This window comes from Giraffa tippelskirchi, chromosome 2, assembly GCF_054371585.1.
Source record: "Giraffa tippelskirchi isolate mGirTip1 chromosome 2, T2T-mGirTip1v1.2.pri, whole genome shotgun sequence".
NCBI classification, from domain to species: Eukaryota; Metazoa; Chordata; class Mammalia; order Artiodactyla; family Giraffidae; genus Giraffa; species Giraffa tippelskirchi.
Window position 1 is genome coordinate 63734077 of NC_137276.1, and position 26830 is coordinate 63760906.

General features: G+C 39.5%; 1 protein-coding gene across 1 annotated transcript; it reads right to left on the reverse strand.

Annotated features, from left to right (window-relative positions):
* Positions 1–678: 678 nt before the first annotated feature.
* On the reverse strand, positions 679–26830 carry OIT3 (oncoprotein induced transcript 3). The gene is made up of 9 exons (XM_081566438.1): positions 26676–26830; positions 22236–22610; positions 21352–21459; positions 16807–16929; positions 13021–13143; positions 11316–11476; positions 9281–9696; positions 2915–3014; positions 679–1476 (listed from the first exon to the last, which is right to left on the reverse strand). The coding sequence occupies exons 1-9, from the start codon at positions 26734–26736 to the stop codon at positions 1306–1308; spliced, it is 1638 nt and encodes a 545-aa protein (XP_081422564.1). The 5' UTR covers positions 26737–26830; the 3' UTR covers positions 679–1305.

The window sequence follows — 26830 nt, forward strand, 5'->3', positions numbered from 1 at the left end:
ACACTGGTTCTCAGCAGGGATTGTAGATTAGAATCACCTGAGGAGTATTAAAACCCTAAAGAACCTCTAGGGGCTGGTGCCTACATATTGGTATTTTAGAAACACTCCCCAATGATTCTGATGCACTGTGAGGCCTGAGGACCACTGAAATCAGGGACTGACAAAGGCCTGGGCATATCAGGCTTAGCGTCTATTTGGGTAAAGTTAGTTACAGCTGTTCCTGTGCTAGGACAGCCGAGCTCAGTAGTTGTGACAGGGCCTGTGTGACCCAGGAAGCCTAAACTAGTTACCCTTCAGCCCTTTATAGAAAAAGTTTGCCAACCCCTGAGGTAGATTGTTTTCTCCTCTTTCTTCCTTTTGTTAATGTTACTGGTTCCAATACAAATTGTTGGTTGCAGCCTTTTCTAAAAAGAAAAGTAGAAAAACAGTTTTCTGATCTTCTGTAAAGCCATAAAACGAATTGGCATATTTAGCAAGTGGATTTAACTGTGGATAACATTTATCTCTGTGGTTTAGGATATTTACTTCAATAAAATTTATTAAGCATCTACAAAATAGAGTATGGTGTAGCTTTATAGCTTTTTCTATTGTCAGTCTGAGGGCACAGAATGCCAAATAACAGGGCATATGTTACCATATTTTAGTTTTGTCTACTCTTCAGTCACTGAACCACTTAAATGCATGTTCACGAATTTATTAACATTTATTAATTGAAGATAGTTTACTTAAGACAACATAAAAACCCCAGAGGAAAATATTATGCAGGAGAAAATCCAAATAGTTTATTTTTAGTACATACTTACAGTGATAAACTTCCAAATCCCCTATAACTATTCTGTATTTGAATGGAAATTTTAGGGTATAATTATTGTTTACATATTTAAGGAGTCAGTGGATATTTAAGTCATAATTTCAAGCCACTATTTCATTTTTTAAATTCCTTGTTTGAAATAACATACCCAACTTCTGATTTTAGTGGTGGTGGTACTGCATCCTACACTAGGTGTTTTATTGCAGGAAAGAGATGGGGAGCATGGGGGTGAGCTATTTTTGGGGTGCATGGCACAGCTTTCCACATTAGGAGGATGAAGCTCCATCTGGAACAGGCTGGTCAGCAGCGAGGTGACCTTTCCTGACCCAGTGGGCTGGAGTCAGAGTGAGTCAGTTCTGGCAGTTTATCTAAACCCAAAGCGTAAGGTTTAAAGCAGCATGGTGTTCTAGGGTGTCAACTGATGTTCTCAGAGGACGAGGGGAGAATTCCAGAGAGACAGGCAGCCTGCAGGAGGACTTGGGTGGTGGGTTGTCCTAGTCCTCCCAGTCGATGCTGATTGGACCACCTGTCAGCATCTGGCTCCGTGGACCACTGGCATCCTCTCCTACTGCCTCACGACGCACTCGCCGGTGGCAGCCCTGGGCACAGCGAGAACGCTCATCTAGCATCCCACAGACCAGGACCCTGCAGTGCAGGAACACTTCCTGGAAAGATTACAATGATAATGAACAAAAACAGTGAAGACAGCTGCCAGTTGGGGGGTGCCTACTAGAAGCCAGACACTACCAAACCTTTCATATGTTTTATCTCATTTCATCTAAACAACTGCCCTTTGAGACAGATGTCATCCCCATTTTACAGATAAGGAAACTAAGAAGGTTAAGGAACTTGTCCAGATTCACACATTTAGTAATGTGGCAAACACACTCAGTCACATGGGTGATTTAAAACCTGACATCCACAACTTCTGCCTCCGTGCCTGGACACAAGAGAACTTTGTGAGGACAACATCTAATAACATTAACATCTTGATTTGTCACATCAAGGTCTGGGCATAACATGGGGTCCCACCCACTTCTGTGTAAAATAACAAGTTCTTTCTCCAAGCTTCTTCCTATAAGTAACTTCCCAATGCATGCTGCCGAGTTGAAGAGGAAGATCAGGGTTAGCCATCATGGTTAGCAGTTATTTTGGAACAGTGATGAAGCTGGACAGCACATGAATACACTTAGATACAGTATGAAAGAACTGTTGGCCTCAAACTTTCTTTTGTTTAAGTGTTTCAACAATTCCACTAAAATAAAAAACCTTCCACCTTAATACAGTATATCAATATATGGCCTCTTATAACCTCTATTTACTTATATACATTAAAAAACTGTTTCATATTCAATTTGCATTAAAATTTTTTATGACAAGAGTTTTTTCATATCTTTTTCTATATTTCATTCTACATTAACTGCTTAATATTGCATTAATTGATGCACTGGTTTAAATGCCTCTCTCATAACAGTACTCTATAAACACATTCAACAAACTATGTTTTTATTTTTGTTTCCGAGAAGCTGTCAGAATTGAAATTTTTAGACTGATAATTTTATGGTTATTACACATTATCAGATTATTAACTAATTGCCAGGTTATTACACAACTTTTCAGAAAGTATATCAACTTATACTGCTACTATATACATCTCCCTATAGCCTTGAAAGTTGGGATTTATAATTTTTATAAATTTAACATGTATAAAATAGTCTTATAATTATTTGAATTGGCATGTGAAACATTGTTTTCGCTGGACATTTCACTGTTTGTCTTTTTTGCAAATATTCTCTCCATATACTTTGCCACATGACCACTACACAGGCTTTTTCAATCACACCGGCTCACAAGGATATTGTATTATAATCACATCATATTTTCTTTGAACAAGCCCAGTTATTTTATTGGGAGGGGGCAGATGATTCTGACATTCACGGAGGTGTTAAGACTCTAGATGGCCAGTTTTATAGTATTTTTCATAAAGGTCATGCAGATCCCAATGGTAGGCTTTAGAATGTGAACAATTTGGGACATTAAGAAGGCTCAGGTTCATGGGGGGAGTGGGCAGGCAGCTTTATAAGGTAAAGTTGTTCAGCTCACCTTGTGGTCTTTGCCCACAAACTTGAAGACGGGGACCTGAAAGTGCTTTGCGAGGTGATCCCGGGATGTGTACTGCTTCACTGAGTCATCTGAAACACAGCTGCAAGTAGGGCAGGATAGCACGTAAGACTTGATTTCTTAAACAGAGGTGGAAAAACTATCCAGTCCAACGTGTTTGGTCCAAGGAGAGGCAAACGGGGTGGAGGAGGTTGGGCTGCACTCAAGATGTTTGAGAATTAAGGAAAAATGAAATCCCTTCCCTGTGAAGGCATCTCAGACACAGCTCTGCGCATTAACGCTCTCTGTCCCACCTCTCATTCACTGTACCCACAAACTTTGCACCAGGGCCTCCTGTTAAGTCAATATATTGAAGTATTAGTAACAGCAACAACATTTATTATAAAGATGTCTTTTGATATCAGGGTATCTTTTTACAGCTGTATTTTCATTTTTAATATATTGTAGGAATTCTGCATTCATGTACTTCATTACTGATTTGAGAAAGCTTTTCTTTAATGAGATTTCACTATATTTATCAGACACCTAACAGATACTCACCCCTGAAGGGGATCCAAACGTGAGCAAACCCCAATTTATACAACAAGGAGCTGCATAAAGATGTCAGTTTCTTTGATAATAACTAGATCTATCGGGGGAAAATCATTTACTTCCAAAATGTTTTAACACCTCTTTTCACAGATTTAATGCCAAATTTTAATTTGATAGGCTTTGAGATTTTAATCTCAGGTCTACCACTTGAAGTGAAACTCCTAGGCTCACCTCAGGGTTAGCTGGGGGAAAATGATGGGTTATTGATTCTCCACTTTGAGCCCAAGGATTAGAATAGATGAACCATTTTTCCTAAAGGCCAGGGCTCATACATATATTGTCTTTTCCATTTTGAATTCAAAAGGAACTTTTACCTATTTTCCTTTTCGTGGATGCTTCATAGTTTCTGTCTACCAGGCCAGTAAAAAAGTGGGATCAGATATAAACACCTATAAAACTGGATACTTACTCCATATACTTACAGAACACTTTCTAGTTCATTGCTAATCGCTGTTTCAGGGCAGTCAAAAAATCCAATAAAATTATTTAAAAATATGACACCTTGACTTGTATTACCACTGGTACCTTATTCCTCTAAACTGAAGAGGATCTAGACATATAATGTGGTTTCTGTTATTTATTATATTTATGTACACATTGTCATTTTCCTGAGGTTAAGTGAATCTATGCCATTTCTGATTATGTTCTCAAATACCTATTTCATATCTAATCTGTGTGACCTGGGTGCTGCAGAGGAGTTAGAGATGAATAATATGGTCTGTGATGTCAGGGAACTTAAAAGTCCAGTAACTATGAGAACAGTAGTAAAGTGACATTAAGATGGCACTTTTCATCCGAGTGCCTCAGCATTTTCAATTTATCTTTACCTAAAATAGTATTTTTAAAAAATTGAAGTATAGGTGATTTACAATGTTAATTTCTGATGTACAGCAAAGTGATTTAGGTATACACATATATGTTCTTTTTCATATTCTTTTCCATTATAGGTTATTACAAGATATTGACTATAATTCCCTAGGCTATAGTGTGTGTGTATGCTTAGTTGTGTCTGACTCTTTGCAGCCCACCATGGACTGTAGCCCACCAGCCTCCTCTGTCCATGGAATTTTCCAGGCAAGAATACTAGAGTGGGTTGCCATCTTCTCCTCCAAGGTATCTTCCCAACCCAGGGATCAAACCTGCGTGTCCTGAGTCTGCTGCATTGGCAGGTGGATTCTTTATCACAAGTGCCACCTGGGAAGCCCTATGCTATACAGTAGGACCTTGTTTATCTGTTTTATATATAGTAGTGTGTATCTGTTAATCCAAAACTCCTGCTTTATCCCTTCCCCAAATCCAAACTTACCCTTTGGTAACCATTAGTTTGTTTTCTATGTGAGTCTGTTTCTGTTTTGTAAATAAGTTCATTTGTATCATATTTTAGATTCTACATATAAGTGATATCATATGGTATTTGTTTTTCTCTGCCTGACTTACTTCACTTAGTGTGATAATCTTTAGGTCCATCCATGTTGCTGCAAATGGAATTATTTCATTCTTTTCTGTGGCTGAATAGTAAAAAAAAATACTATTTTTTTAAAGAGAGAATGTGACAGAAAGAGTTGTTGTAGGGTAACACATCACAGAATAGAACCCAAGACAAATTCTGGCTCTTGATTCTGTGTTTACTGTGATTAGACAATTCTAGTTCATCAACTCCAAGTTCACGTGCTAAAAGAAAACAACAACAAACAGTATAGGATAAGTCAAAATAACTGATTATCCAAAAGTAATTTTGGATTTTGGAATTCAATGTTTCTTTTTCTGGAGATAAACTTTCGAATTCTACTTTGCTTAGGCTTGCATTAAATTTTTTTGCATTTTCAGAGCATATGCCAAGTAAAACTGCTGCTGCTGCTGCTGCTAAGTTGCTTCAGTCGTGTCCGACTCTGTGCGACCCTATAGACGGCAGCCCACCAGGCTCTGCCGTCCCTGGGATTCTCCAGGCAAGAATACTGGAGTGGGTTGCCATTTCCTTCTCCAGTGCATGAAAGGGAAAAGTGAAAGTGAAGTCGCTCAGTCGTCCGACTCTTAGCGACCCCATGGACTGTAGCCTACCAGGCTCCTCCGTCCATGGGATTTTCCAGGCAAGAGTACTGGAGTGGGGTACCATCGCCTTCTCCGCAAGTAAAACTAGAGGGAAGCAAGTCAGATGTGTTAAATATCAGGGGAAATCAGCCTGATTTAAATTTAAGCCGAGGACAATGAATAATCAACCAATTTACAAATATAAGTAAACAGCATTATGTTTATTTTAGGACTTTGAGCTAGCCCCAAATTAGTATTATGAAAACACTCATGCAATAATTCATTAGACAAATAGTTAATGACCTATTTACTGGTATGTAGGCAAGGCATTGAGGAAGACGAAAGGAAGATTTCTAGCTCTGGTTAGAACAATCAGGGAAGGCTTCATGGAGGGGAAAAAAAAAATCCCAATGTGTCTCAAAGGACCAGTAAGAATCAGACAGAAAGAAAAAGGAAAGAAGATTTCAGGCAGTGGAAATGGCAGCTGCAGAATCAGGAGAGTGTAAGGAACAACAGAAACTGTGAATTGTCCATAGTTCTCTTTCGCAGGAGCAGAAACCAGAGAAGGTAGAGGTCAGAGCGTGAGGCACAGTGAGCCAAACTGAGAGCTGGATTTTATCTTGAGGGAATATGTCAAATGCACCATTTCTGTTCTTAGCTAATACTGTACTATCCAGTATTGCACTAGAGATGAAACTATTTGCCTATGTATAGTGGAAACAGGTCCATATAGCTGTGTTTTTGAATTCTGCTTATGCTTTTGAACAATTTTAATATCTTCCCTTGCATTGTTTTTGTGTGTGCTAAAGGCTGGAAAATTAAATAGCACATATTCTTAGAACTGTCTAAAATATAAGCATATAGTCCTAACTGAGGGTCTGAATAAAGCTTATAAATAAAGTTCACAAGCTTTATTGAGACTGTAGTTACATGTTTTCCCAGTAAGTGAGTTAAGACTATATGTTTATGTTTGCAAAAGTAAATGCAAGGGGCAGGAGAAAACTTGCGGTAAGAGAAATATTTACTGCCTTGATTGTAGTGATAGCTTCACCAGTGTGTAGACATCAGAACTTACCAAGTTGTACACTTAATCTTTTGGCCACACTGGGCAGCTTAGTTACCTGGCCAGGGATCGAACCCAGCCCCCTGAAGTGGAAGCGTAGCATCCTAACTACTGGACCGCAAGAGAATCCCCTAAGCTGTATACTTTGAATAGCATATTCATAGTATACAAACAGCACTGCAATAAACCTGTAAAAAATTTAAGAGTAACCAGAACCCACCCCCTACAAAGTAAATCCATCCCCAAATCTACTTAGCACTAATTATGTGACTGAAAAAAAAAAGAAGTAAAAATAAATGCTTCTATGTTTCATTTTAAAACTTTGTGGAGATCACTTTAAGACGGCAAGAAACCCAAAGGCCTGCCATCTCCTATGAGACCTACCTCTAGCCATCCAAAGCAGCTCAGATGCCTTTTCCAGATTCTGAAAACAAGCTAAGGAGGCTACAGGATTCTGAAACTAGAGGTACTCCTGCTAGTAAATAGCTAAATTTACCAACCAAAGGAAGTCAAGAGCCATCAGTATGTTTTCAACAGGAATATGACTATATATATATATATAGTTAGATATATATATCTTTTGACTGGATACCCAGGGCTCTGTGGAGATGAGACTTGAGAGCTGGAATGTAGGAGGCTGTGTTTGGAAGCTTTCATCTGTCCAGGTGAAAGATAATGAGGGCTGGAAATAAGGCAGTAAGAGTGGAGAACGGGGTTGGGATATTGCTACTTTTAGAAAGGCTTCTCAGTTGATCCTAATGTGTATCAAAAGTTTAAAATCACTGTGCAGGAAATCGATAGCAGTAGGTAAAGGTCGCCTGTGGTGAGAGATCCAGGGGGTTAAAAGCAAAGGAGAAATTTCACAGTCTATCAGGGTAATTAGCAAAGGGCATGAACCAGGGCACATCTGTGGTGCTCTTCACTAGGCCATTTGCCTTTTCTTAAGTGGCAGGTCCTGACCTGCTAGTGATATGTCCCATCTGATATTGAGGATGAGGAAGGAACTGATGAGATACAGCTGTGAGTTTGGGATGTGAGTAATTTTCCTGGGAATGTAAGCAGTAGATGTTGTAACTTTTAGGCTTTCAATGATACACGGACATATGCAAAGTTCTCAACCCAACAATCTCAACAAAGATGGAACTCTCCTTTGTATAAAACAAGCAAACAGAAACAAAGTTCACTTGATCTCTTCTCTCCTAAAACCATCCAATTATTTCATCTCTCTCCTTCACGACCAAACTTCTTAAAAGAGGGTTCTGCATTTGCTGTTTCCACTTCCTTATCCTCTTGCATTTCTCATTCCCCATCTGCCACCCTTATGCAAAGAGCCTACTCATTGGAAAAGACCCTGATGCTGGGAAAGATTGAGGGCAAGAGAAGGGGGCAACAGAGGATGAGATGGTTGGATGGCATCACTGACTCAATGGACATGAGTTTGAGCAAACAAGGAAGCCTGGAGTGCTGCAGTTCATGGGGTCACAAAGAATCAGACACAACTTAGAGACTGAACAACAACAACCATGCCACCCATGCTCTACAATCTCTCTGACCAGGTTAATCAGTCCTCTGTGTGCATATTAAGTTGCTTCAGTCGTGTCCAACTGTGTGACCCAATGGACTGTAGCCCGCCAGGTTCCATGGGATTCTCCAGGCAGGAATACTGGAGTGGGTTGCCATGCCCTTCTCCAGGGGATCTTCCTTACCCAGGGATCGAACCCTTCTCTTATGCTTCCTGCATTGGCAAGGTGGGTTCTTTACCACTAGTGGCACCTGGGAAGCCCCAATCAATCCTCTAGTTTCAACTATAAACAGGGGTAATCCTCTGTTATTTGTCTCTACTTTGTTTCTGGGTCTAACTGACATGCATTTCCAACTGCCACTGAAATTCTCTTAAGTATCCTGTGGGTATTTACAATTTGTTTTTGTTTGTTGTTCAGTTGCTAAGTCATATCTGACTCTTTGCGACCCCATGGACTGTAGCCTGCCAGGCTCCTCTGTCCATGGGATTTCCCAGGCAAGAATACTGGAGTGGGTTGCCATTTCCTTCTCCAGGGCATCTTCCCAGATCAGGGATCCAATCCATGTTCCCTGCATTGGCAGGCAGATTCTTTACCATTGAGCCACCAAGGAAGCCCAGGCATTTACATTATAATATTATTATTTGGAATTATCATATTCAGTATTTTTACAGCAAATCTGCTTTTCAACCTATGTCCTTTCATCTTGGTTAAGGACATCTGGTCAGTCATACAAGTTAGACCACTTGGAGTCATTTTGGACTCTGCTCTTCCTCACCAGTTTTTACCACCAAAATGTGCACAAGTGGTTTCTGAACTAATTAAGAGCAGGCAAGAGTGCTGCTTGGTTTTATGCAATGATTGAAGTTGCTATTGTGTCCAGAGATCAGATGTGAAAGTGTTAGTCCCTCAGTCTGTCCAACTCTTTTCGATCCCATGGACTGTAGGTACCAGACTCCTCTCTCCATGGAATTCTCCAGGCAAGAACACTGGAGTGGGTTGCCATTTCCTTCTCCAGGGGATCTCCCTGACCCAGGAATTGAACCCGAGCCTCCTACACTACAGGCAGATTCTTTACCATCTGAGCCACCAGGGAAGACCCGGATGAGACCTAAGGCTAATCCATCATTCAAGAAGCCTACTTACCCATCCTGGATGAGGTAGTACTTCATGATCTCATCGATCTTGGATGTGGGGGTGGCAAAGCAGCTCTCCACCAGGCTTTCTAAGCCATTCACGTGCACCAGGGGCTCAATACCAAAGTAGAGGGAATCTCGCAGCTTGAGAGTAGGCAGAGCTTCCCGGTAAGGCTCTTCGAACTCATGGTCCTTGAAGATCTCCAGGGTGAATGGGAAGATTCCATGACTGCGGCTCATGATTTCCAGTGGGGTGTTGCGAAGGTTGGGAACGTAGCCTTCAGAAATGGTGTACAGGCGTGGAAACTCACAAGTCACAGGAATCAGCAGTTTGCTGGTTCGAATGATGATGTCACCGCTGCTCCCTGGGGTCTGCTTGGGTAGACCTGTCACAAGGTTGCTAGCCACGATCTTGTCGTTCACCACCTGAGCCAGGCCAGAGCCAGGAGAGGAAAGAGTCTCTGTTTATTTCTACAGAGCACCCTACCTGCTGCCCACCATAACATTCTCCAAATTTCTCTTTACGTCAAATCACATGAGAGATTCAGTTGCTAAAACCTGAAACTTAAAAAAAAAGAAAAAAAAAAATCGCTTCTCTTTTTACTAACATATTTTGATTGTTAAGAGTTTTGTATACCACTTCATGGTCAACCCACACATTCCTTTGGAGTATTAGTCATAAAAACCTGAGCTGTGCAGAATCAGCAAACTCAAAGCTCTGATAGTTTAGAAAAGAACAGCCTCTGTATATTATATTTTTCTGGAATCCTAGACCTGGTGATTGTGCAGCAGCATGACCTTGGGCTGAGCTCATCTGCGCGTGGGCTTCAGCTGTCACATTTACTCAGATGATTTTCAGTTCTTCATCTCTAGCCTTGTCTGCTCTCCTGTGTACCAAGAACCCCTGGCTCACTGCAGGGCATTTCTATTTGATTACCCACAGATATGACAAAACACAATTTGCCTAAAGTGGGTCCTTCTCAAATATCTCCCCAATATCTCACCCCAAGTCTAATTAGCTCTCTGCTTTTTCTCTGTTTCCATAAATAAATACTTGTTTATTTGATTGCAAGGGCCACTACACCAATCTCCTGGGTCCAGGTCCTCTTTTTTCTATTCATCTTGTCCACTTCTGATTTCATCATGACAGTGCCTGCTTCATCCCATGCCTATGGGAAAAAGCCAAACGGCTCACCCCAGCACACAAAGCAGATCTTTGAAAGCACAGTCTCCCTCCACCCACTTTTCCAGTTTCCTTTCCATTATTCATTCCTTGCCAGTCAGGTTGTGTTGCCCATTCACTCAGCATAAGCCTCAAGAATTCCCATCTCTGAGACTTGATCACTTGTTTCTCATCTGAAATGCCCTTTCTCCACCTCTCTGCCTGTATAAACCACGCATATGCTTCCACCCCAATTCAAGTCTTACTTGTCTTGACTACTCCAGGGTTTGTCCCTTTCTGGCCTCCTATACCACCCGTCAACTGTATCACTGACTCATATTTTATGTGTGTTGTCTTTCAGGAACCATGTATGTTCCTAAAAGTCAGAAATCTTATTTTGCATATATTTCACATATCCCTCAGCCTCCCCAGCACAGGGCTGTGCACAGATTCTTGGAAGGAAGAACAAATCTTTTACCTCTACCTGGTTCAATCCTTGGATTCATTTGTTATCTCATGGATTAATCATTGTTTTCTTCAAGTAAAATAATTGGTCAGAAGAGACACAGTAGGCCTCCTGGTACTGGTGCTGATGCACTCAGGTAAATGTCTGTGCATATCGGAGAGATGGTATTCAATACTATTTGAGAACTGAAAAAGCAGAATTCTTTTTAACTTGCTGTCTTCCCAGTGTCAGGACCACAGCATAGCACAGATGCTCAATAACACATTTGTTAAATGAACAGCATATGAATTTTTGAGCGCCATTCTTTTATGAGGAAATATATCATCTATGACACAAGCCACAATGCACACCTTCATCAACAAATTCCCAAATAACTAGATTTGGTCATTCCCCAAGAGTCCTCCAGGAAGAACCTACATCAACCACTGTGCCACATGTCTTGAGGGAGAAGAGGATGTTGACATGGGTGCCATTGGACACGCCTCGGCAGGAGGTGTTGGTCAGGAAGAGCTCCAGACCGCCAACCAGGTCCCTGGGGATGCTCACTTCGATGGTATTCGACTTGCAGAATACAGGAACTGTGGGGACGGAGGATGCTGTTAGAACCAGGAAAGTGGAACTGGGAGAAGGGGAAGGAGACTACTAAGAGAAACAACTTCTTCCTCTTGCACTTTGGGCTTTTTGTTTTATCCGGAAGAAAAATCTGTGAGACTCAAAACAAATCGGTGAATAAAAGCTGGACTCCTAACTCCCAAGGTTGTGGTCAAATAACGCTCGTCAAATACTGTATTATTTCCCAAATGAAGAAATATTGTTCTGAAGTTTCATTTTAACAAACATTTCACAGCGTGTCTAGCATAACTCCATGTATCAAAACACCTAAAGGATGAGCTTTTAGTGGAAATACAATTTATCGGCAATACAGGAAAAGTACTGCTTTGATATGGGCTTAAATTACATAATGTTACTGCTTTGACTTCAACATTAATTATTGCCCCATAAAACAGTGGTAATAAAAACAGCATTAGTGCACTTGGGGAAGAGTTCCAAATCATCCTTGCATGGCTCAGTAAACCATAAACTGTGACTATAAATCCAACTTTAATTTAATATAAAAAGATTGCTTTTCTTAAGCATTCTCGTCTCGAGACTTTGTACAAATATCCTAAAATGAGTACTTCTGAGTACTGTCAGACAAAACTTGAGGGCAATATCAGCGTATGAGGGCACATAATAGCAATGACTTAGTACAAAGAAATCACAGATAGGTGCTTATCAAATATCTGCTGGATGAATAAATTAATATTCTGGACATAAATAACTAGATTTCCAGAAAAACAATGATCTGTTAGAAAAGGGAGGAACTCCATCTAAATTAAGTATTGAATATTAGTTATACAATAGAAATCAGGGTAAATAAAATCAAAAGTAAAAAGCAAAGGAAACCATATGTTCCAGCAATCCATTTCTGAGTATAGATCCCAAAGAACTGAAAACAAGATCTCAAAGAGATATTTGCATACACATATTCATAGCAGCATTATTGACAATAGCCAGGAGGAGGAAGCATCCAAATGTCCATCAATGGATGAATGGATAAATAAAATGTGGTGTACACATGCAGTGGAATAGCTTTATAAAGGGAAGAAATCCTGTCATACGCTACATGCATGAAACTTGCGGACAATTTACGAAGTGAAATTAAGTCAATCACAAAAGGACAAATTGTAGGCATTCACTTATATGACGTACCTAAAATAGTTGGCTTAGTGGAAATTGAAAGTAGGATGGTGGCTGCCAGGGGCTGCAGGGAGGAAGGAATGGCGGGGTAGCTGTTTTTAACGGGTACAGAGTTTTAGATGTGCAAGATGAAAAAGTTCTGAAGATTTGTTGCACAAAAATGTGAATATACTTAACATTACTGAACTATACACTTAACACTGGTTTAGGTGGTAAATTTTATGTTACATTTTTTAACTGCAATTTTTGAATGATTCCAGAGTGAACACACACTGCTGAAAGAGCTGGTATTCTAAAAGATGAGAATCTTGACACACTTGGGTGAGGAAGACAGGGAGATTTGGGGAGGAAGAAGTCAGAGCAGAGGCTGAGCATGTACTACCTTGGCAAGTGTGGTTATTCTCAGACAGCACCAAGCCCCGGGGACATTCACACTGATAGCCTCTCTCAGATGTAAGGCAAGAATGGCTGCAGCCACCATTGTTATTGTGGCATCCTTCAATGTCTGCAATAAAAACCAAAAGAAAAAGGAAGGATCTTGTAGCCGTCTTCCTCAAGAATTCTGGTTCTTGGACTCGTGGTTTGGATCAGGCATTATACTTGACTTACCATAGTATCACTGGGGCCCAGCTCAGTCACTGAGACATGCAGGAATGTCCACAAAGAAGTTTTGATTAAATGTTAGAGCTACAAAGAGCCATCTTATAACACAAACACAGCTCTCACCATTTAAGCTGTAAAATGCCCTTCAACCCGGGTTTGTCTGTTTTTCTCATGATTAAAGTATAATTTGGGGAGGAACACCGGAAAGTCATTTCTTAATTGCTGTAACATTTAGTCCACCCAATTTTGAAATGTTTATTACTGATGTAAAAGGAACTGACAGAATATAAATTCAAGCACAGCAGCTAAGTGGATCAGAGTTACCCAGAGTTATTGCCAATGGTTGGGTCACCAGCCCCTCTCCTCGAATCTCTAGGAATAATAGCACTGGAGTTATTTTTCTTGGGTTGACAGCACATTATAAGAATGAGACCTGGACAGCGCACTGAGAGATTCCACTCTACCGAGCTCTTTCATTCTTCTGAGGTCGCTTTTTCAAGTTTTCTTTTTAAAAGTTTTGCATTTTCAAAAAGCATACTCAATCAAATAGGCAAAAAAGGAAAAATATTCAGTTGAAAAATGAAGAAACTACCATATAATGTCATAGTTAGCAGAGGAAAAATAATGATCTTTGTGGGTTCTGGATGCTATCTTCTAGATCATAGATCATCAAACTCTGGCCTGCTATATGCTGTTGTATATAAAGTTTTATTAGCACACTCAGTCATGCTCATTTATTTCCCTCTTATCTATGGGTGCCTTCTCACTATGAGGGCGGAGTTGAGTAGTTTCAACAAATTCCATATTAAATATCCACTGTTTGATCTATGCAGAAAAAGTCTGCTGCTCCCTGTTTTAGGGGTAAGGTAATATTCAAAGGGGAATGCCTTCAGGAATTCTCTGGTGGTCTAGTGGTTAGGATTCTGAGCTCTCAGTCCCAACAGTCCAGGTTTGATCCTGGTCAGAACTAAGATCCTTCATGGCATGGTCAAAAAAAAAAAGTGAGGGAGAATGCTTTCAATTCATTTAAGATGTTCAAGGAAAAATATTAGCCAATTTCCAGTTACAGCTATAAGTCTCAGTTTAATAATGATAAAAATATTAGTTCTTTGGAACATCAGTTAATTAACTTGGAATGAATCAATTTTTGTGAAATAGGGAGAGAGAATAAATTTGCAATGAATTAATCTTCACAAAATTTAAGAGAAATTAGGTTATGACCTGTTCATAAATCTATAGTTAAAAAAGATAAAAGTATTCTTAAAGATTTTTTTAAATAGCTGAAAATGATATATAATGATATAGAAGAAAGCATAAAATATGCTATAAAATGTTAAAATCAACATTAATAGGAAATATTTTTCTTAAAAGTGATGTTCCTTAAGTCATTTAATTTTCCTGGGTGTCAGTTTCAATAAATGTAAAATGAAAGTGTCGGATTAAATGTTCATTAAGAATATTTCCAGATCTAAGACTGCAACGCACAAAATAAGCTGAAATTCTTACTTGGATTGAAGAATTTTAAGTCTCTTATAAGGACATACCAAAATGTTTAGAATGGATATATCTAGCAAATGGGATTCTGGGTCCATATCTTTCTTTTACTTCTCTGTATTTTCTTCTATGAACATAACTGTTTCAAAATAAAACAAACAATAAAAATTACTTAAAAATTAAAAAGAGCTTTTTATTTTAAAAAAGAAAATATGCTAATCTAACAGGCTAGCTAAAGAAACAAATATGTTTGGACTATCAATAAAATGTAAGGGTTTCCATAAGACAAAAAACCCAAAAAGCTCTCCAAAAAGTAAGGGCTTCAAATAAGAATCTTAATCCTAAAGTGTAATTCATATTCAAGCTTTATCTTCTGCTAAAATACTTTTCAGTTATGATTATTAGGTTTTAAAATTATATGAGGATTAACTGTAATATTTCCAATAAAATACTCATACATAATTACAAATGTTCCTCATGGAACATTTCATTAATATACAAATATGCAAAGATGGTTGTATAAAATAAGATTTAAGGAGGATTCAGGATATTACCCTTATCCAATAAAACTTAAAGTTCATTTAGTCTTTTTATAAGAGACAGCAGTTTGATATCCTGGTTAATGGACCCTGAGTTAATAACACAAACTTTGTGGCATGAAATAAATTGTGAGCACTGGCCATAATTTTTCCTTTTAGGGTAGCAGTTTATTATTTTGAATATAGCTAGAATAAAGTCAACTCACAAGCAGTGTTATAATGTATTTTGCCACACATTCAGTTACCCTCTGGGACATATCATATGTCCCCTGTAAATAATGATAAGCCATTTATCTCTTCATATAATCTGCAGAGTTTTTTTTCACTTTTTGATCTCTCAACTCTCAATGTCATGAGATTCAGATTTATTAAAGTAGAAATTATGAAATTTCAGCCCAGATAATTTGCAAGGGCAAATGTGCCTTAGAGAAGGGATATTATCAAAGCTTCATGTCATAGTAGTAGACAATTTCCATTTCAGTTATTCAACACACTTTCAAATTATTTTTTATTACTTAATTATACAAAATGCATACAGAATTTCTGGACTTCCCTGGTGACTCTGTTGGTAAAGAATCTGCCTGATGCAGGAAACCACTGCAATGCAGGAGACCCAGGTTCCATCCCTGGGTTGGGAAAATCTCCTGGAGAAGGAAATGGCAACCCGCTCCAGTAGTCCTGCCTGGGAAATCCCATGGACAGAGGAACCTGGCGGGCTACAGTCCATGTCCAACTCTATAGTCCAAGAGTTGTACGTGACTTAGTGACTAAAACTGCCACCATACAGCATTTCCACTATCAAAACAGGTAAGTTTACTTATTTCAAACATGTGTTAATCTCTAATAAATGCAAAGCATATGACTAAAATAAATGACTTCGTAAAAACCAGTTTCCCAAACTTTCAGGATGGTAAGACTCACGTAGGAAACTTGGTAAAAACACAAACTGTAAGGCCCCTCCCACCTCACTGAACCAGATTTCTCCAGGAGAGAGACCTGGGAAGGGCCAGCTTTAAAAGCATGCAGGTGATTCTCAGCAAGGAAGTCTGAGAAACTGCTATAAACTATTTTTTCTGCCACCTGCCTCCATTATCTTGCTACTTCAAATGTGCTCCCTGGGTCTGCAGCATAGCTAGCACCTAAAAGTTATTTAAAAATGCAGGATCTTCACCTGACCCCAGACCTACTGAATCAGAACCTACATTTTAACAAGATGCCAGGTGATTCGTGGGTGTATTAAAGTTTGAGAAACATGAAATACCCAATTTTTACATCCCAAACTAAAAACGCAGCTCTCTGCCTCTTGCAAAATGCAACAGCTCCCTTTTGCCAAAGCTTGGAGATAAAATCAACACAGCATTCTGTCTGCAACACAAGCATTCTGCAGTGATGCTCAGTGATGATGGTTTATGGTTTCTTTACACAGCCAAATTGTTACTCTTTTCTAACCCTGGACAGTTTCACAAATGTCAAAAAATAAGCCAGTGGCTTAGTGGGGGCTCTTGATGTGAATCCCTTCTTGCCCATCTCACCTTCACATGTCTTGCCATCACTTCTTAGCACACGGCCAACCCCACACTCACAGCGATAGGAATTTTTGAGGTTTACACATATTTCGCTGCAGCCACCATTGTTTTGCTCACATTCATTTTCATCTGTAGAAGAGAAACCACACCATTTACACAGTGCTGAGCCATGCAGTCTTTCCCCAAGCCCTTTAGCAGAATCGCTACATCTTTTCAGACCCTGTTCATAGACTTTCCACAAACCATCTCCAATATAATCACTTCTATAATATTAACCTGGTCTCCTCAATCAAGTTATTTGTCCCTCTGCCCTCTGCTGGAGCAGAAGGCAGCTGGTTGCTTGCCAGTTCCCTCCTCACGGCAAAACTGTTGGGGAAATGAAATTCGCTTTGTTATCTGGTTTCACTTATTTGCTTGTATTGGCGAGTCTCATTTTCTCCAATTACTGAAACTTATAAATCAAACTGTGTTTTAAATGCATTAAATAAATTTACATTGCAAAAGGATAGGTCTGATGAAATTTTTTGTGAAGCAGTCTTCCTTAAGATATATATATATTTTATTCAAGTATAGTTGACGTACAATGTTTCAGGTGCACAACAAGGTGATTTGGTCATACATATACACATATATTAGTTTTGAGATTATTTTCCATTAGAGGTTATTACAAGATATAGACTATGGTTCCCTGTGCTACACAGTAAAACTTCGTTGATTGTTGCATATCTATTTTAAAAAAAAATAAAAATATAGCATTCCATTCATACTAAGTCAAACAAATGGAATCAAAATGTTATGAACCATTTCGCTATGCAAAATTCATGTTTTCTAAAATATATGTATTACGCATACTACTAGTGAGGCAGTCTTCTATTGGGTTGGCCAAAAATTTTGTTCAGTTTTAAGTAAAAAAAGACACATTTTTCATTTTCATGAAGAACTCAATTGACTCCATTTACTAACTGAACTCTATTTACTAACCGAACTAACTTTTTGACCAACTCAATATTATAAACAACTGCCTTTAAAATCTGTTTTAACTATTGGAAGGGCCTTCCCTAGTGGCCCAGTGGTTAAGACTTTGCAAGCAGTGAGGGTTCAATCTCTGGTTGGGGAACTAAGATCTCACATACCTCGTGGCCATAAAAACAAAATATAAAACAGAAACAATGTTGTAACAGGGCTTCCCTGGTGACTTAGATGGTAAAGAATCTGCCTGCAATGCAGGAAACCTGGGCTCAATCCCTGGGTTGGGAAGAGCCCCTGGAGAAGGGAATGGCAACCCACTCTAGTATTCTTCCCTGGAGAATTCCATGGACGGAGGAGCCTGGCAAGCTACAGTTCACGGGGTTGCAAAGAGTCAGACACGACTGGGCAACTAACAAATGTTGTAACAAATTCAGTAAAGACTTCAAAATACTAAAAAACCACCTTTAAAAAAATAAACATTGGAATATTCCCATCCTGTACTTAAGTAATGATTGTTATCCTTTTTAAGAATCTGATAAAGGATAATGATTCTTGTTACAAAAAATGCACAGTTGGCAACAAATGTCAATCCACTTCCTTCTACAAACAAAAAATGGGGAGCTTGAAGAGCTAAATTTGTCATGGCTCTAATATAAGATATAAACTAGGGACTGGGGTTTAAATACCCACTAGATGACAGAAGGCATGGCCGTGGGTCCCTGAGAGAAGATGGGCTGGAACTGAAACCCGGCTCAAGGCCAAGACCTTGGAAAAGGCATCCCCGTAGTGAAAGGGGGAGAAGAAGGGCTCTGCTCTGAGGCCCAGGTAAGCAGTAAGGAGCTCTCTGCCTGAGGTTCTGAGAGAGAAAAAAGCCTTCATAAAAGCCAAGTCTGGCTCTGCCATGGTTGAAGTATGAAGTCACAATTCTCACATCCCATGGGGATCTTGAAACTGAGAAACTGATGTAAACTTTGACCTGGATTGGTGAAACTTCTGTGACAAAAGCGTCTGAAACACTGCTGTGTAGTGAAAGAAACAAAAACAAAACAAAAACCAGCTCCTTCAAACCAGGTGATAAGAGTGGAGTCCACAGAAAAACAGTTACAGTAGAAGATGGTTTACCACAAAACACTGCACAGGCGGGGATGATGGGCTATGAGAACGCTGATAAGGCAACAACTGGTAATCTCTGAACTATAGAGAACAGAATAACCCAAGAAAATACACAATACAAGGATTTAAAAAATTACTAAACAGATACAAGGCCAGTGACCAAATAAAAGAATGTGCAGAAAGACAAAGCAGAATTGAAACCAAACACACAGAACCTGTAGAAATGAAAAATACAGTTGATAAGATTAGGCCCTGCTGCCTAGACAGCGGATGGATAGGGCTGCTGGCAGCCTTCTCAATGCCCCAGCAATTCCACTTTTACAGGTATAAAATGAAAAGAGTGTGAAGAAAATCTCACAGAAGAGTTAAGGTTCTTAAAACTATGTTAATTTTAAGAACACACAAAACAGTGCTATATAGTTAGTTATATATGTTATATTGTTATTGTTATTTATTACATAAATAATAAAAACATAAAAACAGGAACCAGAAGGACATACACTAACTTCAAAATGCTAATTCCCCTGGAGGGTGAGTGAAGTAAAATAGATGGTGTGAGATGGCTTTATCTGTGTCTGTAAAATTTTATTTAAAAAAAAAGAAGAAAAATTTAGCTATAAATCTGGGTACATGAGAGTCTGTTATATTATTTTTCTTTACTCTTCTCTCTGCCTCCTCAAAATACACAATTTATAATAAATAATTAAAATTGTTATATATTTAAAAAAACTAAAGTAACACTGACATATACACATAAATACAAAGCTTTGCCTCTAATTTCAGGGAATTCATGATCTCCCTAAAACCAGCAGACAGACCCCAGGTAGAAACTGAAAGCTTTTCCCTGTGTCCTGATAGGCAGAAACATCTAAGATAAGTTGCTAAGCAAGAGATATGTATGGCGTGTATAACAGGTGACCTTTGATTTAAACAACAGCAATAATTAAATGTGTATATTTTTATTTTTATATCTGCCTGAAGAAATCCTGGAAGCATACATAAGTAAATAATGTAGGAGTTTACTTGGGGTGGAGTTGGAGGAGGGGGCTATGGAACAAATGGGGGACAGAGAGCTAGAGGTTTCACTGTATACCTGTCATGCTGTTTAATTTGGGAGCTATTTAAATACATTACCTATTCAAAATTTATATTAAAATAAAGGCAGAGAAATGAATGAAAAACCCCTGCCTTAAAAGGAAGCCAAATATTTTCCAACAGATACGTGTGTGTATGTGTGTGTGCGTGTGTGCGTGTGCCTGTGCCGTGTGAGAGGTTGGGGGGATTGTAGGAACCATCATCTCCCACACCCCAAATCTGTTTGCAATAAATCACTTAGTCAAAATCGACAATGCAAGAGCCTTAACAACTGTTATGGGAGGGCCTAACCATGCCCCATAGAACAGTCAGGGGCGGGGACAGGGGGCGGGAGGTTGTTAAAGAGACTGAGAAACAAAAGCTTTTCTAAAATAAGAACCCTCTGATAGCCCTTTCATCCTGATCCCTATCCCCCTGATCTTGTTACTGCTCTTCTGGAGGAGGCAGGCATGGGGCAGTGCTTCCCTTTCTCTCTAGATTTGTTTTAAATCTCTTTGAGTCTGAATACAAAAAGCTTCATAACATTAAATAGAAAAGAGATGAGCTTCAGTCCTGGGTTTTTCAACTCTATTTTCTCCCAGTTGTGGACAACAAAACATATATATAATTAGACAACTCTATTTCCAACGAATAACCTGACTCCCCTTTCTTGCTACTCAGACAAACCAAAATTATATCACTGAAGCTATAGGAGTATACCTGTAGATAATTCTAGACCAAAGCCATCCAGTAGAAATACAAAGCAAGCCACACATATAAAATTTCCTATTAGTCACATTAAAAATTTTGTTAAATGGCATTGGTAAAATTAATTTTAATAATATATTTCATTTAATCTAATATTTCCAAAATGTTTCATTTTAATATATAATCAGTATTAAAATCATTGAGATATGTTCTTTTAACTGGTCTTCAAAATCCAGTGTGTATTTTACACTTATAGCATGTCTCAATTTGGATGATAAATTTTCATCAGAAATACATGATTTGTACTTCAGAGTCATGAAATTTACAGTTCACTCAAGTTGTTCCACATATTTTTAGTTTTCCAATGACAATCAAGTATTAGCTTTTAAATTAAAATTATGTAAAATTACAGTTCAGTTTTCCAGTCACAGAAGCCACATTTCAAGAGCTTTATAGTCACATATGGCTAGTGGCTACTATATTGGACAGCATAATCTTAGACTGTCCCAGCACATGATATAGATTTGACTTGAGGCTTTACTTATGAACTAAAAAGGCAAACCCCATTCCGAGTGTTCAGAGACACAAAGTGGAAAAATGGTGGTGCTATGAGTCAAGAAGAGTTTTTGATTTGATTCGTCCTTTTGCTCCTAATAGCCTGTTTCTACTGTAAGATGAGTTTCTTACCAAAGCATGTCTGTCTGTCGGGGCCTAGCACGGTTCCTGGAGCACATGTGCACTCACCGGTACCCAGGCAGCTGCCGTGGCAGTCCTCGTCACAGATGTCATAAAAATCTATGGAAGGATAAAGATGACCTTTCATGAGGGGCGAGGGTCAGAGGACACTCTCATCCATGAGAAAGCCTCATGGGTTCAATCATGGGGTACGAATTCCTAGTCAACATCAAGAGAATTCTCACTGTTCTGGGTTTATATAACCCACTGGCAAGAGGCACTGTCCAGGGGCATGGGCGTGTTCTGTCATTGAGATCCATGAGTCCTAACTTCAGATCCACAGACCCCGGGTGATCCTGGTGTTTTCTGCAAAAGCTCACCAAACATGAGCTGTAGATTAAAAAGCATTATGTTCTACTCTTCCATGCAGTCTATTTTGAAAACGTATACAGATTTTGATGAGATTAATAACAAGAAAATTCATTTGAAAGCATTACTGATCTCAAGTAGCTTCTTCCCATTATACATCATTTCTAAAAAAATATCATATGGATGTCTGAAATATATCTAAAGAAGGGGCCCTCCATGCTCAGAAAGTTTGGAAATCCACACTAAATTACATAAATCAACATTTCACTTTCTAATGTTTCGTTTGAATGGAATGGAAGACAAAATTATCAAAGTCATATTTTCCTTCCCTTTCTATTCTTAGGAATTTTTCAGAAATCTTAAGAGTAGACCCCAGAAATCATGAGCTAGAGATATCTGTGCTCCTAAATCAATGTTCTTCAGGTGCTGAGATACTACCATAACAGAATTTCCTATGGCACTTTTCTCTTTGATGCCATTTCTGTGGCCTTTGAGGGGAGGGAAAAGAGTCCAGGGAAGGTACTCACGACCACAGTAGACATGAAAGCAGACGCTGGGCTTGGTCAGACGATACACATAGTAGCCTCCGGGGCAAGACTTGACCTCCACAGTGGTGTTCCATAGGCAGCAGTTGCCGTTGAAGCTCGCACAGGCCTGGCGTTGCACAATGCCATCACCTTCCAGAGGGTGGCTGCCATTGAGCCAGACAGGTGCATGGGTTCCGCAGTGGTTTTCTGGTATGCAGAAGGTGGGCATAGCATCCCCTGCCATGCCTGTGAAGCGGTACCACTCCCCGTCCACATTGTTGTCACATAGAGGGGAACCTCGAGACTCATCGAATTGGTGGTCAGTGTTCCTCCATGGCTCATTCAGACTGATGTAAGCAGAACAAGGATCTAGGGCTGGGAATGAAAAGGACACCTCAGAGGCACCTTGATGATTTGGATCACAGTGGCAATAGCCTGAGTTTACCTTCTTGATCTTAGATTTCAAGAAAGAAATAATCTAAAGACCCTAAAAGCAGTTGTTTAAGATTCCTCAAGTTGATGTAAACATATTTCATAAATGCCTTTTACATTTGAAAAATTATTTCAAATCTACTTAAGGCTCTGTGTTTGCATTGGACTAAACCTTTTATCCACAGTATTCCTCTGATAGGATAGTTGTTCAGACCAAAGGAAGTTATAATCTTACTGAACACTGCACTGGTTAGACTGGATTTTGAGTACTGTGTTCATACCTGGAGGCTATACTTTATGAAAGTAATGGACAAATCTGATGTCCAGAGGATGGTGACCAGATTTAGAAGGGAGCCTAACAATTATTTACTGGGGAAGAAGCTGAGAAATATCATTTGGAGAAAAACAAAACAAAACCCTGCATATTATGTATTACTTTTCAAAAAATCTGGAAAAGGCTTGTGGAAGAGGATTTAGGTATTCTGTTAGAATGACAAAACAAATTGTCATGGGGAAGTGCATTTCAGTTCAGCTATCCAGTAATGGTGGTTTAATCGCTAAGTCATGTCCAACTCTTGTGATCCCATGGACTGTAGCCTTCAAGGCTCCTTTGTCCATGGGATTCTCCAGGCAAGAATACTGGAGTAGATTTCCATACCCTTCTCCAGGGGATCTTCTCAACCCAGGGATTGAACAGGCGTTTCTTATTATGTTTTCTGTATTGGCAGGCAGGTTCTTTACCACGAGTGCCACCTGGGAAGCCCAGTAATGGAGAAGCTGTATCACAATGTGGTAAGCTCTTCATCTTTGGAAATTTTGAAAAAGACTGGATGGTCCAACTAGATGGTCATTTATAAGCAAGATTATGGATGGAATTTTGTACTAGTAAGCAGTTTGGTTTGATAATAATTATGTAAACTTATTCTGCTGTGAAGTAAAAGGCCTCTGGCACAGGCTTTGAAATATACAGTATAGTGGCAAGTAATCACCAAGGGTAGTCTCCATGTGAATGCTGGTACGTGTTCCATCAGTTTATTGAAAATATCATGAACTTTTTGTCTTCACAATTACCCATGGCATCACTGTCTAGAATACAGCAACATTTCAAGCATGCATTTTTAAGGCATAAATAACATAGACAAGTGTCTCATCAAAACCATTTTAATGACTGGAGACACTAATAGCTCCACTATTCTCACTGCTTCTCTCAATTTCAGGAAAACGCTGAATTAACATAGGCAAATTTTGTTTATAAAGAATCTTACAATAAAATCAAGAAATTCTAGAAAGGAGACCTAGCCAGAGGATACTATCCTTCTTAATGCATGTGAGGTTGACTTAATTGACATTGTAGGCAGGGAATTCATATTAAGGCTGGTAAATTTTGTGGACAGGAAATTCAGCTTTAGTAAACACTGCACAATAATTAAATGTGGATGGGCCTTGTTGATAAAATCTAAGTTGTCAAGAAAATATTTTGAATTTTCCCAGTCTACATTTCCAATTCAAGTTTACTCTCAAAACTTCAGTCACATGTGGAGGAGGGCATAGCCTAGTGCCCCACTGAGAATATAACAGGGACAAGAAATAAGTAGAACATTGCACATTCTGAAAAAAAACTTCTGCAGAGTTACACGCGGAAGGCACAACACTCTTCCTTAAAATGTTCCTGAGGTACCCCAAAAATGTCCTAGATCATGGTTTGATGTCCCTCGAGGGGAAGAAATGTCCACATATGGACTCTCTACCCTCTAAAAAGGGAAACATTCCCTCATCTGCTCTCCCAGCTGTGGTTCTCTTATGAAGAAAGGTTTCCAGGGCAATTTCACAGGTGATTATATATTCATAGAAATATTTGGTTCATCTCCTTGGCTCTAATTTTACAAGAAATGGTTAGGCACTCAACTTGTAATAGCTTTTACAGAAACTCCTAAACCTCCCTCAATAACTATTTCATGATTTATGAAGTTTTTCCTTAAATATAACTATCATTTCTTGGGCTATTTGTTAAAAGTTTATTTCTTCTCTTTAGGGATATATGGCACAAATAGAAATTTACTATCTTCTGTAAAATAAACATATATTAAAAGTTACTCATGCAATATTTTCTAACATTAAATAAACCCATTCCACTTACCCCCTTTTAAGGGAGTAATTCAATCCTTTAATAATCTGGCCGCTGGTGTTAATTCCTGTTTTCAGACTCTCAGTGTGGAGGCCAGAATTCGGTATCATACATGCTGCCTCCTGAATTGCTGATATATGTACACACACCCATATATACACTCCTTAATTGAGAACAGCCAGGTGGAGTCAAGTCAGGGGGCCTGGTTGGCAGAGGGCCGGTCAGCCTTTGCCAGGATTCTCGCCCATCAGCCCCCTGGCCAGCTGCCCCTCCCGTATCCCTCGAGCCGGGAAGCGGCGCGGATGTCCGTGCGACCCGGGGCCAGCACCTCTCAGCGGCCGAGAGCAGACAGCAAATGTCAGCATCGTCGCCTTTTCATCCCCGGGGACCAGGAGTCCTTGACGGTCCTGGCCCGCACCCCTGGCCCCGCCCCTCGGGTGGTCGCAGTCGCCCGATTCTGCGCCCTCTCTCAGGCCGAAACCCGTCCTCTCCTTCTTTCCCTTTCCCCCTTGACTTCCTTCCCTCCCACCTCCCCTCTTCTCTGGCCCTGCTCTTCCTTTTTCCTCGCTTCCCTTCTCCTCCCAGGCAACCTAACCCCCACCTCAATCCCCAGCCCCTAAAGTTTTCCCTTTTTATGGCTTGGAGTCAAACGTCCTAGAAGTGCTGGAGGAAAAAAAATTAATAAAATAAAAAAGATCGAAGAAGGGAGAACGCGGCTGATGGGAGGGTACAGGAGGTAATGGACAGTTAAGCCGGGGAAGAGAGTGGGGAGAAAGCTGAGAGGAAGTTGAGGGAAGGACGACTTTGGCTCAAGTGACTCTTGATTACTTACTGGCAGCAGATACAGGGTGATTAAACTTGTCTCGAACCTATCTTTAGGACGATTTTTTAGATCAGTTTTAGATGTAGAGAATAGTTGAGAAGACTGTATAAAGAGTTCACACCTTCTGGCACCCAGTTTCCCCTCATGAAATAATCATACACTAGTATGGTTATACTTGCCACAATTAATGAACCACTGTTGATACCTTAACCCAAGTCCACAATTTAGATTTCTTTAGTTTGCCTGTATCTTTCTCTGTCCCAGGATCCCATCCTGGATACCACATGACATTTAATTTTCCACGTCTCCTTACTGTCTCAAGCCTAGTTTTAATGTTTATTCTTAAAGGTACTAGAGCAAGGCCTTAGTTACTCCAAAGAAATAGGGGCAGTTAAACACTGAGCTTCCCCAAAATGCCAAGAAGTATGGTTCTCTTCATCTCAGCCTCCTCTCACTCTGTCTTCTAGTTAGAACTTAAATTCTAATGGGAAAAGGAGAGAGAAAATTGTTACTAACTGGAATGAAAACTTTGCTTTGTTGGCCTGTTTTGTACCAAAGCTGAGGGGGGAGAGAGTTTAAGATTCACTCAGTCAGTGCAAAAGTCATATTTTAAGATGTCAAACCTAAGAAGTCTGATTTATCCAGATCTGTGCCTTTATGGGCACAGTCAGTCCCTTGTATTTGTTAAAGGAAAAACTCTATCCTCCACTCTGAAAAATCTTTTTTTTTTTTTTGCTCTTAAAGTTAGGACTATAAAAGTGCTTAGAAAATAAAGTGGTTAGAATTCCTTTTACACATACTCCAAGAAATATTTAGCTCGTGGAAAGTTGTTTGGATTTGGCAGATCCATGGAAATTTTGGATGCCCAGGTGAGAGGCTAAATGGAACATGAAATGAAATTCTCTGAAAACATATCTCCATAGGTTACCAATGACTTTTCTTATACTATTCTATAACCAGTATTTAAGATACTGGAATCTTGCTCTTAATAACCTGTACATAACAGCAAATTCCTCCAACAAAAAAAAATATTGTGCCAAGTACTTGACACAAGACTTACCCCTTGGTGACACAAGTGTTACTAAGATGAAGAGGCAGGCGAAAAGCAGGAACTGAGGCATCCTTCTGGACCAGCCACCAGAGACAGACTGGAAAATCCTCTTGATTTCAGTTTTCCTTTGTCTACTTCTTTTTCAAGCACTTTTAAAAAAGGCC